General features: G+C 46.1%; 1 protein-coding gene across 5 annotated transcripts in view; it reads right to left on the bottom strand.

Moving 5' to 3' along the window:
- fhod1 (formin homology 2 domain containing 1) overlaps window positions 1–15,727 on the bottom strand; it is a 320,810-nt gene that overhangs the window by 168,896 nt on the left and 136,187 nt on the right. For all 5 annotated transcript variants that reach the window (XM_043707127.2, XM_043707126.2, XM_087995958.1 and 2 more), the window contains one exon: window positions 10,963–11,030. In XM_043707127.2, the coding sequence (XP_043563062.2) occupies window positions 10,963–11,030 (68 nt within the window). The remainder of the gene's footprint in view (window positions 1–10,962; window positions 11,031–15,727) is intronic.

The following is a 15,727-nucleotide window of genomic DNA, read 5'->3' on the forward strand; positions in this document are numbered from 1 at the left end:
GCTTCAATTTCCTCCCACAGTCCAAAGATGTGCAGGTCAGGTGGATTGGTCATGGGAAATGCAGGGCACAGTGGTGGGTCTGGGCGGGATGCTCTTCGGAGGGTCGGTGCGGACTCGATTGGCTGAATGGCCTGCTTCTACACTGTGGGGATTTTATGAACACAATAAAGAGGAAAGAGGATCTGACAAGGGTATCATGAAGAGAGCAGCGAGATGTATCTGACGAGAGAAGCAGTAATTTCTTTCACTGAAAGGGAATGGGGAATTGTTGCTGTCCTTGGGATTCATTTGATCACAGGAATACAAAATACACTGCATTAATTTGTAAATCTCATCGATTAACCTGAAGGCTTGACCACCAGAGAAAACAATTAGAATGAGCTGCAGTATTGAAAATTATCCCCAAAGCCTCCTAGCCTGAAAGTAACCAAGCACACCAGGAAATTATAAAGAAATGTTTAAATAATACAGCTGTACCTGTTTACCACACTGTAAGCTGAACGTGAAAATTCAACATTGCAAATATACAGCTCGCAACAAAACCTTCAAATATAACAGAGATGTAAAATCGAAAACTTATTATGCCTCCCACTTACTATTTATATCAAAGAGTAACAGAGAGACTCTGACAATGAACTATTGAAAATTTTGGTGTGAATGGATTGTCTCCATTGTAGGTTAACTTCCTGTTAACGGGTGGAAGCTATGATCCCTGATGTTTTTAAACAACCTTTTCAGATCTGTTATTACAAGAGTCCTCATTTGTCCTACGTCACTAGCCAAGATACAGAAGGGTCCAGTTCCAGGGAGTTGCTGATCTCTGTGTGACTGGTTGGGCAGAAAGGTGAGGTTTGATTTTTGCGACAGAAAATCATAACACTCAGAAACATCCAACACATCAAGAAGGAGAATTCTCTCTCTTTGGACTCTGTGTCTGGGCCCTGATCAGCACACCTGTACTACGGTCACCACCACAGACATCAGATTGGCTTTCCTGAGAATGAACCCATGGAAAGCAACCAGCCCGGATGGAGCCCCCAGCCGTGCACTCAGATCCTGCTCAGACTAGCCAGTGGGAGCGTTCACAGGCATCTTTAACCTCCCTTTACTACAATGCGAGATTCCCACCTGCTTCAGGATAGTGCTTCATTCCTGTGCCCAGTCCATCAGAAAAACCAGTCTTCCTTCCACGACTCCATCAACACTGTCTGCTGCTTCAGGAAAGCAATCAACATGATCAAAGACCCCTCCCACCCCAGTTATACTCACTTCCATCCTCTTCCATCGGGCAGAAGATACAAAAGTTTGAAAACATGTACCAACAGATTTAAGAAAGCTTCTTTCACTGCACCTTTGCTGTAGCTGTAACGCTATTCTCTGTACTCTGTTCTATTACCTTGTACTTATGTAAGGTATACTTTGGCTGGGTAGCATGAAAAACAATACTTTTCACTGTGTCTCAGGACATGTGACAATAATATATCAAATCAACATCAAAGACACAGATCTAGAGATAGGATCAGCGAGGTATGGACCCAGACAGAGAGGGAGAGGATTGGAGAGAAGGAGCCTGAGGGAATACCGAGGAGGGGGGATCAGGGAGACAGGGCCTGAGGGGCTGTTGGGACATGATGAAGCCTGATGGCTAATTTTGGAAAACCTTGATCTTAAAATCCAAGAACCGAAACTACCTCAATTCAATAACATTGGGCTTTTACAACCTGCAGATTATGACATTGAAGACTAGATTAGAGCTCAAGTCCCAGAGGTTAAGGGCTGTGTTTATCCACGTATTAGGATTCCTAATGGAGTTTGTATCAAGCAGTGACCTGCTATTGCACAGCGCACAGTTTTAGTCACAACTCCCATCAAGGCGTCCCTCACTAGCCACTTCCAGCAGTATTTCAATATCGTCCCTCATAGAGTGGAGGGCAGAATTCCTAACTCTCAGTGCCTGATGTCAAACTAAATGTACCACACCGGCCAGGTAGGAAGGTATTTAATCACAATCATGGTGTATTGCCTTATCAGAACAACCTCAAAAAATGCACACACCACTCCAAAGGAAGTTAGTCTAAAGAAAAGACAGGAATTCACTGCAATGAGGAAGTTTGGATAAATATCTGACATGGAAAAAATTAATGGGATGTAATAATTACAGTGACATATAATCTTTTCTGGACTTTGGAACCAGTTTGTTAGTATTGTGCATTCCCCAGCAGTCAGCACAGTAAAATTTTGCACATTTACAGTGCACAGACAATATTGTCAATTGGTTTTTATACTTCCACAATAAAAGTCAAGTTCAGACAATGGGTTAGCTCAAACAATTGTTCTGAACTGTAGTCTCACTGGCAGTTCCTACGCAGTTTCTGCTCAAGAATTTGGAGATACTGCTGTTGAACTGGAGTATACCAAGTTAAAAATCACACAACATCAGGTTACAGTCCAACAGGTTTATTTGGAAACACTATCTTTCACAGCACTGCTCCTTCATCAGGTGGTTGTGGAGTATAAGATCATAGGACACAGAATTTATGGCAAATGTTTACAGTGCAATGTAACTGAAATTATATATTGAAAAAGACCTAGATTGTTTGTTAAGTCTCTCATCTTTTAGAATGACCATGTTGGTTTCAGTTATTTCATTTGTAAATCCCAGAACTTTCTTAACGTTACATTCTCAAGTGAACTTTAACAATAGGTGCCATGTTGGCCCGAGGATGGTCATCCAAAGTTCTGAGGTCGAATATCCCAGATCACTGAAGTGTTCTCCGACTGGGAGGGAACACTCCTGTCTGTTGATTGTTGTGCGATGTCCCTTCGTCCATTGCCGTACCCTCTGCTCAGTCTCACCGATGGACGATGCCTCAGGGCATCCTTGTCTACAGCGTATGAGATAGACAATGTTGGCTGAGTCACATGAGTACCTGCCACATACATGGTGGAGGTGTCCCCAGGTGTAATGGTGGTATCTGTGTTGACACTCTTGAGATGTCTTGCAGTGTCTACCGTGACAAGGTTGTATGGTGTTCTCCTGAAGGGCAGGCAGTTTGCTGCGAACAATGATCTGTTTCTGTCATGTTCTCTCATACACTCACATGTACACTCCCACACTCACATGCACACACGCACCCTCTCTTAGACTTATACCCCTCTACACTCTCATTCACACATGTACACACACACTCTCACAGACACTCTGACCAACCCCCAACACACACACCCACATGTATGCATACACACACATAAAAGTTAGTGTGTGAATTTGTACTTGCAGAATTACATCTTATTTTGCTCCAAAACTGTATGAATCTATGTAAAATTCTGTAAATCCTTCTTTTAGATTAGAATCAGTCTGAACATTGGGGCACAGACAGCCTCACACAGGGCACCTCACACCTTCAATGCATTATCTGGGCCAACATGGCACTTATTGTTAAAGTTCACTTGAGAATGTAACTTTAAGAAAGTTCTGGGATTTACATATGAAATAACTGAAACCAACATGGTCATTCTAAAAGATGAGACACTTAACAAACAATCCAGGCCTTTTTCAATATATAATCTCAGTTACATCACACTATAAATTTTTGCTACAAAAATTTGTGCCCTATGATCTTATACTCCACAACCACCTTTTGCAGGAGCAGCACTCCAAAAGCTAGTGCTTTCAAATAAACCTGTTGGACTATAACCTGGTGTTGTGTGATTTTTAACTCTGCTCAAGGAAGTATGGAAAGTAACCAGATACCAGCCTGGAAACTCCCAGCTTCAACCCTGAAGCAACACGGCTTTTTAAAAAAAATCTTGTGAAATTTATTCCTAAATTGAACCAGTTCCACAGACCTCTCTGCAACGTTCTATTTCAAAGCAGTTAGAAGTGGAAAGTAGACATAGCAGAAGTAAATAATTAACACACAATATAAATCTTTACAGGAAGCTCCAAGGTTCTGGATTAACCAATGGCAACAAGGCTGTTTGTAGTGGAAGGAATCAGCTCCGATTCTCATTCCCAGTCACTACCCAGTATTCCCGGAGTGAAACAGCACCGGTGTCAAAAAGTATTGAAGACTGAACACTGACACGAAACGCTCTTTAGATTAACTTCATTAATCTTTTACGAGACAGAAGCTTCTTATCGTGCTAATTCATGAAGATTGATCAAAGTGTACTTTCTTTGCCTATAATCCCACTCTCAACTAATTTCTTTACAGTACATTTTCTGAATACTTGTAGTTTACAGCCTACTCTGAATACTGTGCAGTTCTAGTTGAAGATAGTGAGATATTTAACTGCCTTGCAGTTTGTATGTGAGCCGGGATTTGCTTAAGACAAACCTGTCAGAACTGGGAAACAAAGGATAGGAATCAATTTGCTTAAATGAGCAAAAAGCAGGGAGAAAATAATGACATCTATTGTCAGTTGTCAGCCATCAGGAGGCAAAAAGGTATTTGTGGGCCAGATCTCTAATTGGTGGCACTATCTGAGATTTCCTGGGTAAAATATACAAGCACGTAGCACAGGTTTAAGTAAGTAACTCACATTGCATCAAAGTTATGACTGCGCTCTGCTGGCTGCTCACACTAATCTTCAACAGTTACAGTGTCATTATTCATTCTGTTCAAAAGTTGCACCTGCCACTGAAGCACCTCCAGCAATATATTAAAGGGACCTTTGTGAGGTACAAAGCGCTTTATGATATTGAAGCTCTGTGCTATGGCTTTCAGCATTTCTGACTCTGGACAGACTTTAAAGCCAATATTCCTTTGTACAACTATACAGTGTATACCATAGCTTCTAAACCATCCATCAATATTGTTCTTTTCATACCATGGACACCATAAAACACAAATTAGATGCTGGATTGTAAGCTGCTCCGTTAGATTGTCAGATAGCACAGAACACCAAATGCAGGGAACTGATTGTTATTTTGCTACAACAACTTGCATTTGTACATTCCTTTAATACAGCAAATAGTTCCTAGATACCCAACAGAAAAGCACTGGGCAGGGGTAGCAAGTCCTCCGTGGGATATTACTGTTTTAGGAGGAAGCTGCAGAATGTACATCCATGTACGACAGAAGAATGCAGAACTGCCAAAAGGGCCGGTACTGACCTGTTTTGACTGTGATGAGTGTGGAAGATTTTGCTGCATTCTACCAGGTAATTGTGCTTCACACACTCTGCCAGTCTTTGCAGGGGTACTGGTGTTCAACATTACTCTGTCTCTATCGCACCACATTGCTGGGCTGTCACAGCCAGCTGGGCAAAACAGGAGGATCATGTCAATAGTAACTTATCCCACTTTACACTTTACCCTGACCAAAACTCACTCAGAGGAATTCCTTTTTATCGTCAGGTAGAGTTTGCCCGAGAGTGTGGGATTGGGGCAAGTATATTGAGATGGATAGAAAACTGGTTGACAGAGAGGAAACAAAGAGTACGAATTGATGGTTCCTTTTCAAATTAGCAGGCAGTAACTAGTGGGGTGCCACAGCTCTTCACAAAATATGTTAATGATTTGGATGAAGGAACAAAACGTAACATCTCAAGGTTTGCAGATGATACCAAGTTGGGTGGGAGGGTGAGCTGTGACAAGAATGCAGAGATCCTTCAGCATGATCTGGACAGATTGGGTGAGTGGGCAAATCAATGGCAGGTGCTGTATAATTTGGATAAATCTGAGGTTATTCATTTTGCAAGCAAAAACAAGGCAAATTACTATCTGAATGGCTGTAAATTTGGAGAGGGGGGAGTACTGAGAGAACCTGGGTGTCACTGAAGGTGAGCATGTAGGTGCAGCAGGCAGTAAAGAAGGCAAATAGTATGTTGGCCTTCATTGCGAGAGATTGAGTACAGGAGCTGGGACTTGGTTGCTGCAGTTATACAGGGCCTTGGTGAGGCCACGCCTAGAATATAGTGTGCAGTTTTGGTCTCCTTTTCGGAGGAAGGATATTCTCACTCTTAAGGGAGTGCAGCGAAGGTTTACCAGACTGCTTGCAGGATGGCCGGACTGACGTGTGAGGAGAGATTGACTGGGTTAGGATTGTTTTCACTGGAGTTCAGGAGAATGAGGAGGGGGATCTCATAGAGACTTAAAATTTTAACAGGACTGTTAGATGCAGGGAGGATGATCCCGATGGTGGGTTTGTCCAGGACCAGGGGTCACAGTCTGAAGATTCGGGGTGGACCACTGAGGATTGAGATGAGGAGACATTTCTTCACCCAAAGACTGGGGAGCCTGTGGAATTCATTACCCCAGGAAGTAGTTGATGCCAAAATATTGAATGTATTCAAGAGGCGGCTAGATATAGCACTTGGGGTGAATGGGATCAAAGGTAATGGGGAGAAAGCAGGATTAGGCTATTGAGTTGGACAATCAGCCACGATTGTGATGAAGGGCAGAGCAGACTTAAAGGGCTGAATGGCCTCCTCCTGCTCCTATTATCTATGTTTCTATGTAAACAGCTCTGAAAGTGACTGTAGTGCTATTTAAATAAACATTATATAATGTTAGTATACAAAATAAGATGTTAGTTTTACTTATAACATAGATTTTGGGCAACATTAATGGCCATGGTTTTATGTTTGTCATGCCATAAATTCCATTTGAAGCCTTTGAAATCAGTATGGAATGTCTAGTTCGAGATTATTTTTATGAACATTCTTTCATCATATTCTTGGCTCCCAGAAACCACAGATAAATGGACATTGACCACTGGTGTCAATGGGTGATATAATGCAGAGAATGATAAGCGTGGGGAACTGAATTTGTAAATGGCAGATTACTGTAGTTTCTTCCTCAAACCTTGAATTTCAAGATAATGAAAGAGTCTCACAGCTCGTTATGTAAAAGGGTTTAACCTACTCTCTGTTCCGAATATCTCACAAGTAATTTATCGATAGCTCCCCATTCTAAACTCTTTGTGTGTTCAAATTGTTCAATCTACTTTTCCCAACCATTTATAATAAATATCACAATTATATCCCTCTACAATCTGATTAAATGAGCTTGAATTGTTTAAGTCCTCATATTTGTATTATCATGCACCAGGACCCTTGTGAATCTATGTCTCACATTATTTTAAACTTCAATATGCTTCCTCTAATTTTCCAATTAGCGTCTTGAGGTTTGCTGTAGCTTCATCATTACCTCTTGGCTTTTACACACTATACTTCTATGGGAAAAAAAAATCCTCAGATTTATGTGAACTTTTTTATTTAATTTTATTTATTTCAGTTTTTCAACCTGAAATCTTCCTTTAGTGGGCAATGAGCCTAAATAACTTCGCTCTTTCACAATAAGTTTGATGCCTTGTGTAAGTGTGCATCGCACCTTATTTATGTTCACATCATAGACAGAGTCATAGAGATGTACAGCACGGAAACAGACCCTTCAGTCCAACTCGTATATGCCGACCAGATATCCCAACCTAATCTCGTGCCACCTGCCAGCACCTGTCCCACATCCCTCCAAACCCTTCCGATTTATATACCCATCCAGATGCCTTTCAAATGCTGCAATCGTACTAGCCTCCACCACTTCCTCGGGCAGTTCATTCCACACACATACCATCCTTTGTGTGAAAACATTGCCCCTTAGGTCTTTTTTATATTTTTCCCCTCTCACCATAAACTTATGCCCTTTAGTTCTGGAATTTCCCCACCCCAGGAAAGACTCTTTGTCTATTTACCCTATCCATACCCCTCATGATTTTATAAACCTCTATAAGGTCACCCCTCAGCCTCCGACGCTCCAGGGAAAACAGCCCCAGCCTACTCAACCTCTCCTGATAGGTCAAATCCTCCAACCCTGGCAACATCCTTGTAGATCTTTTCTGAATCCTTTCAAGTTTCACAACATCCTTCCGATAGGAAGGAGACCAGAATTGCACACAATATTCCAACAGTGGCCTAACCAATGTCCTGCACAGCTGCAACATGTCCTCCCAACTCCTGTCCTCAATACACTGACCAATAAAGGAAAGCATACCAAACACCTTTTCTACTATCTTATCTACCTGCGACTCTACTTTCAACGGGCTATGAACCGGTCTCTTTGTTCAGCAACATTCCCTAGGACCTTACCATTAAGTGTATAAGTCCTGCTAAGATTTGCTTTCCCAAAATGCAGCACCTTGCATTTATCAAAATTAAACTCCATCTGCCACTTCTCAGCCCATTGGCCCATCTGGTCAAGATCCTGTTGTAATCTGAGGTAACCTTCTTCGCTGTGCACTACACCTCCAATTTTGATGTCATCTGCAAACTTACTAACGTCTACCTGTTATGCTCACATCCAAATCATTTATATAAATGAAGACCCAGCACCGATCCTTGTGGCACTCCACTGGTCACAGGCCTCCAGTCTGAAAAACAACCCTCCTCCACCACCCTCTGTTTATCTGTCACTGTTTTCTGGTTTGTTTAAATTCCCTAGTATCAATTAAGCCTCACTGTACATTTAATTCACGGGATGAAACTATATCTCTCTGAAGCCTCTATATCATCTTCTCCTTGCTATAGGCAGCAGCACTGGAGGTTTCACTTTTTTTTGTGAAATAAAGCCAAATGAATATGAAAGTGTGGGAATGGGCAGCATGGCTAAGTGGCTGGCACTGCTGCCTCACGGTGCCTTGGTTCGATTCCTGCCTCGGGTGACTGTCTTTGTGGAGTTTGCACATTCTTCAGGTGTCGGCATGGGTTTCCTTCAGGTGCTCCAGTATCCTCCCACAGTCCAAAGATGTGCAGGTTAGGTGGCTTGGCCATGCTAAATTGCCCCTAATGTCCAGGGATGTGCATGTTAGGTGGGTTAGCCATGGGAAATGTGGGGTTACAGGGATAGGGTAGTGGGGGGGGGTCTGTGTGGGATGCTTTTGGAAGGGTCGGTGTGGATTCGAAGGGCCAAATAACCTGCTTCCACACTGCAGGAATTCTATGGTTCTATGACCCTTACTCGCATTCGGACAAGCACGTGTGTTTAGCTGCTGTTGTGGCAGTGGTGCAAACTGGGAACTGAGCTGTACCACTGAACGTCAAAGGGATTCAACAACTGGGAAGCAGAACCAGTCTCCAGTCTTGAGTTGCACTAAGTTGTAAGAAGAGAGAATTCACAACTGACTTATATCCCCAGTATCGGAGAAGGGGGACTTGGTTGGGAAGGGAGAAAGAAACTTGTGCATCTCAAACTGTTTCTCTAACTTATTGTTATTTCTCTACTCATAAACATTTACAGAATGAAAGACTCATCATGTCTGTGGCGGTCAAAGATCAATTCCAATTCCCAATTTTTTGGCCCATAGCCCTGGTGGGCCAGACTTTGTCAAATGCTTTCTGAAAATCCGAATGTACTACATCAACTGGCTCCCCCTTGTCAACTCTACTTGTTATATCCTCATAGAATTCCAACAGATTTGTCAAACATGATTTCCCCTTCATAAATCCATGTGCCGACTGAGGTTACCATGCAGGTCCTGCCCCCTCAATCTCTTACCTCTCCTGAGGCACAGTCACCCTCACGTTAAACCACCACTTGTGTCTCTCTAATGAGAGAGCAGTCCTTTGGTCTGATAAGAGATTGGAAACTTTACCTGTAGTTTACCTTACAGCGCTGAGCCCACGTTTGTTTGCAAGGAATGCTGTGTTTGACTGTTCACAAATATAAGCAAATATAAGACCGAAGATGGAAACAAGATAATGGAAGGGTGACTGTGGCTGATCAGTTTTAAAATAAAAACTGAATGCTGCATTGTAACTTCAACATGCTGCATGGTGTCACTCTGAGCCAGTTAACTTAATATGAATTTGATGCTGTCGTAAGTGCACACAATAATAACACTAGGCACCTTGTGTACATGATGGAAAAATCCATCCACTGAATGATATTGCTTTATGGATTAAATAGGTCCCAAAGGCTGTTACTGTACTGGCAGCATCGCAAACAGTATTAAAACCTTACTGCAAAAATAGTTAGGGAATGGGTGCCGACTGGCTGGAGTCTATCCCATTGATTTGTGTTCCAAACTGTTTTTAAGGTTCATACTTTTGCCATTTGTGATGTTTTTCAGGACTCCATCGCTTCCTAACAGTGGGACCTTACAGTACATTACTGCTCCAGATTCAATTTGGATTGTCTGTGCCCAAATGCACAACTTTCAGACTCAGGCTGTTAAACAATGTTTGCACCACACAAGAGCCAAGTCTTGACAATCGCCAATAAGAGAGATTGGTGGTTACCACTGACCAGAAACTTCACCAGACCAGCCACGTAAATACTCTGGCTACAAGAGAAGGTCAGAGACTTGGAATTCTGTGCTGGATGACTCATTTCCTGATCCCCCAAGGACTTTCCCCTTCCTGCAAGACACACATCAAGAGTATGGTGGAATATGTTCCATTAGCTTTGATGAATATGACTGCAACAGCACTTGATAAGCTCAACATCCAGGACAGAAAAAGTTAATCATGACCCTCATTCTCTGTCTTACATATTCACTCTCTCATCATAGGCCACCCTAGAAAGTTTCTCTGACCCTGAAATCTATGACCTCTTTCATCTAGAAAAACATTAACATGAAGCACGTGGCAACACTATTACCTCCAAGTCACACACCATCTTGACTTGGAAATGGATCACCATTCCTTTATTACTATGTCAAACTCCTGGAACTCCTTCCTTAACAGCACCATTAGAGTACCTAAAGTAATGCTTCCCAAGCTTTATCCTTAAGGTTGGTCCAAAAAAATGCTCACATCCCATGAAATGATTTTCTAAAAAGGACCATATGGAGATAAAGAGATCAAGAACAGTTCGACTAAATAGATGTATTCGTACACATGGAGGATAAAAACTGACATGGGTAGGCTGGGCCTTTTACACTGTCATAATTTTATTACGAATTTCTACGCAACTATAAACAATTCGGTAAATTACATTTCAATATTGGACTGGTACATTACCTGGAATAGTTGCTTCAAAGAGAAAAGTGATCTTCTTAAATCAGGGCCGGTTGAGTTGTACAACTTTTCTGTAAACAAAAATAAATGTTTTAAGTTATGGAGCAAATGGTTCTGTAATTCTGAACCACAATTATATCTCAATGCAATCCAATACAGCATAGGAACAGGCCCTCCAGCTCACCAAGTCTGCACTGGTTCCAAATCCTTATGTAGACCCACTACTTATTGCCCATGCACACAGCTTGTATCCCTCTGTCTGCCACCTGTTCATGAGTCTATCAAGATGTGCCTTAACTGCTGCTAAATGTCTGCTTCCACCATTACTACTGGCAGTGCATTCCAGGCACCCACCACTTTCTATGTGAAAAAAAATCGAAAATCAAAAGGATGTTGCAGATTTAAGAAAGCAAATCACTCCTCTCCCCACAAAGATACTCAAACTACAATCACTGTAGATACAGTGGCCAATCATAGTTGTTTTAATAACTAAAACTATGAAGAATCACCAATGATAATCATCTGCCCTACACCCCAAATCGTCCTCACTGCCCCTCTTGCTCGGTGGGGTTGAATTCTGCTATTTGTTGGAGGTGGATGAGACTCAAACATCATAATGAAGCTGGGTATAAAGTAAAATGGAGTTAAGAGGTCGTATAAATCACTACTGTGCAGTGACAGTCCAATAGCCTCTACATGATGAATGCATTTTAGTTATCTCTTAAATACACAGTGAAGGCCAGGAGGAATGCACAACGCCAAATACTCCGAAATAACACTCATTAAAAAAAACAATTTGGTCACAGTAATTACCAACGAGGATTTCCTTCACATCTGCAGTGTTTAAACAAAAATGGCTTAAGAGCACTGCACAAGTGGTTTCTTCCAATAGAAAAGATGATCTAAAGTAGAAGCGTCCAAACTAGAGCTTTGGGATCTTCTGTGACTGACAAGATCCATGAGAGTATAAGCCCAGTTAGCTGGGTTCTGCTTCCACTTTATGATTAATGAGAGGTCATTGCCCTAATATGTTAAACCCAGCTTATCTCCGCAGAGGCCATCTGAACTGCTGAGCATTAATTTTAATGGGGCTGCTTTAGATCATTCAAAATTGGACTCTCAGTAATGGAAAAAAAGACAAGAATAAATGCATCTAATTAGAATCTGGAATCAGGCCCTCCATGTTTTCGACAAATCTCTGCAATTTACGGAGACACACAAAGCTACGAACTACTGTAATCTGTTGGACCCACTTCAAACCAGCGAAGTAACTGTGGACATTGGGATTCCACAGCCAGTGGAAGCCATTTGGTCCATCAATTCGGTGCTACAGAACAGTTGTTAGGTTGCCACATTCAATTCTGCCCTAGAATGGGGTTTATTGCAAGGTTTACAATAAGTTGCTCAGAATAGTTTAAGGGCCACTGTAAGGAGTTCAAAGGTTACAGAAAGAGACAAAGGATGCGAAAGGAGACCATGGGTAGAAAGCTGCAGTTGGCTGCACTGCTGAACTACAGATTCCATGCAGGGAACTCAGGGAGGAATCAAGTGCTGTGGCTCTGTGCTGTTAGAGGTCAGACAGAGGTTCTAGGAATTAGAAGGCAGTCAGGCGTTGGAGACAGAACTCAGATGAAGGTCTGTGGAGTTGAGAAAGCGGGAAGGCCAATGGCTCTGTGTGAGGGGAAGCCTTGAGAGAGTTGGAAGAAACCTGAAAACATTCTTGAGAGAGTTGGAAGAAACCTGAAAACATTAATGGAATCTCTGGTAATGGGGAAGGACCAAGATGGACACTGGGATCAACTCTAGTGAGCGACTAAGAATTGGGAGATTGACTGGAGCTCATGAGATTATTGGGGATACACATGCTTGAGGTGATGAATTTTATAGGTTAGGATTTCAGTAACATTGAATAAGATGGAAAGCATTCTGGAAATGAGATGTGATCTCAGCTGAAGTCCTGACCTTGCGGATTCCCTTGCACTCCAGTCTTGCACATTTGCATCAAGCAAATACAGTTAAAGAGCTTTACTGCTAGGTCTGGCCGGTCCTGCCCCGGGGTGTGGCCGGGTCCTGCCCCGGGGTCTGGCCGGGTCCTGCCCCGGGGGTGGCCGGTCCTGCCCCGGGGGTGGCCGGTCCTGCCACGGGGGTGGCCAGTCCTGCCCCGGGAGTGGCCGGACATAATTCATGGCGGCTGAGAGAGTGGATGTTGAAATGCTCACTGGCAATATTTGCTTGAGCGCAAGGGAAAATGTAAGGGCAGGACCAGCTAAACCCAGGGCAGGACCGGCCAGCCCCGGGGCAGGACCCGGCCAGACCCCGGGGCAGGACCCGGCCAGACCCCGGGGCAGGACCCGGCCAGACCCCGGGGCAGGACCCGGCCACACCCCGGGGCAGGACCCGGTCAGACCCCTGGGGCAGGACCCGGCCACCCCCGGGGGCAGGACCCGGCCACCCCCGGGGCAGGACCCGGCCAGAACCCGGGGCAGGACCCGGCCAGACCCCGGGGCAGGACTGGCCAGACCCCGGGGCAGGACCGGCCACACCGGGGGCAGGACCCGGCCACCCCCGGGGGCAGGACCCGGCCACCCCCGGGGGCAGGACCCGGCCACCCCCGGGGGCAGGACCCGGCCACCCCCGAAGGCAGGACCCGGCCAGACCCGGGGGCAGGACCCGGCCAGACCCGGGGGCAGGACCCGGCCAGACCCGGGGGCAGGACCCGGCCACCCCCGGGGGCAGGACCCGGCCACCCCCGGGGGCAGGACCCGGCCAGACCCGGGGGCAGGACCGGCCAGACCCGGGGGCAGGACCCGGCCAGACCCGGGGGCAGGACCCGGCCAGACCCCGGGGCAGGACCCGGCCAGAACCCGGGGCAGGACCCGGCCAGATCCCGGGGCAGGACCCGGCCAGATCCCGGGGCAGGACCCGGCCAGACCCCGGGGCAGGACCCGGCCAGACCCCGGGGGCAGGACCCGGCCAGACCCCGGGGCAGGACCAGCCAGAACCCGGGGCAGGACCGGCCACCCCCGGGGGCAGGACCCGGCCACCCCCGAAGGCAGGACCCGGTCAGACCCCAGGGCAGGAATGGCCACCCCCGGGGCAGGACCCGGCCACCCCCGGGGGCAGGACCCGGCCACCCCCGGGGGCAGGACCCGGCCACCCCCGGGGGCAGGACCCGGCCAGACCCGGGGGCAGGACCGGCCAGACCCGGGGGCAGGACCCGGCCAGACCCGGGGGCAGGACCCGGCCAGACCCCGGGGCAGGACCCGGCCAGAACCCGGGGCAGGACCCGGCCAGATCCCGGGGCAGGACCCGGCCAGATCCCGGGGCAGGACCCGGCCAGACCCCGGGGCAGGACCCGGCCAGACCCCGGGGCAGGACCCGGCCAGACCCCGGGGCAGGACCAGCCAGAACCCGGGGCAGGACCCGGCCAGATCCCGGGGCAGGACCCGGCCAGACCCCGGGGCAGGACCCGGCCAGACCCCGGGGCAGGACCGGCCAGACCCCGGGGGCAGGACCCGGCCAGACCCCGGGGCAGGACCAGCCAGAACCCGGGGCAGGACCGGCCAGACCGGGGCAGGACCGGCCAGACCCCGGGGCAGGACCCGGCCACACCCCGGGGCAGGACCCGGCCAGACCCCGGGGCAGGACCCGGCCAGACCCCGGGGCAGGACCCGGCCACACCCCGGGGCAGGACCCGGCCACACCCCGGGGCAGGACCGGCCAGACCTAGCAGTAAAGCTCTTTAACTGTATTTGCTTGATGCAAATGTGCAAGACTGGAGTGCAAGGGAATCCGCAAGGTCAGGACTTCAGCTGAGATCACATCTCATTTCCAGAATGCTTTCCATCTTATTCAATGTTACTGAAATCCTAACCTATAAAATTCATCACCTCAAGCATGTGTATCCCCAATAATCTCATGAGCTCCAGTCAATCTCCCAATTCTTAGTCGCTCACTAGAGTTGATCCCAGTGTCCATCTTGGTCCTTCCCCATTACCAGAGATTCCATTAACCACAAAGATAAAGCATTATCTTCAATTCAGAATCCCTCCATGCTATACAGGCCCTCCTCTTGAACTAGAACAATTCTATTTCTCGGATTGAAAATTACTCCTGCTACTTCCATTGTTGATCCTTCTCTTTGGAGTTCCCTTCAAAAACAGTCAGCTTTGTAACTTTCCTGTCCAAAGCCTCTTGGAAATTCTAGTGACTGACTGCACCATTCTCTTGATTCCTCTTCTCCTTCCTGCCTGGAGCTTAGCTTCTCTCCTATAAGTTTCAAGTTAAAAGTTCTTCTTTTTATACAAAAATCTCAACAGAAGTTGTTTGACTTACAGGAACCCTGGGAACAGAAGTATGTTCTCAGGAAGGGTCGCTTGACCTGAAACATTAACTCTGATTTCTCTCCACAGACCTGATGAGCTTTTCCAGCAATTTCTGCTTTTTTTGACAGGAGTATGTGCTTGGCTGTAAGTGTGTTATATTAAATGCAGGTCTGTGTCAGAGCACATCGCTGGATGCAAGTTCTGTAGCCTCTGTGCATTGTCTAAAGAAATACTGCCAGAAGGTTGATGATTGCAAATGTTGTCCCCTTGTTCAAGAAGGGGGATAGAAACAACCCTGGTAATTATAGACCAGTGGGCCTTACGTCTGTTGTGGGCAAAGTTTTGGAAAAGATTATAAGAGTTAGGATTTATTATCATCTAGCAAGGAATAATTTGATTAGGGATAGTCAACACAGTTTTGTGAAGGGTAGGTTGTGCCTCAC

This window comes from Chiloscyllium plagiosum, unplaced genomic scaffold, assembly GCF_037043375.1.
Source record: "Chiloscyllium plagiosum isolate Xiang-an unplaced genomic scaffold, Cpla_swu_hap1 HiC_scaffold_17, whole genome shotgun sequence".
NCBI lineage: Eukaryota > Metazoa > Chordata > Chondrichthyes > Orectolobiformes > Hemiscylliidae > Chiloscyllium > Chiloscyllium plagiosum.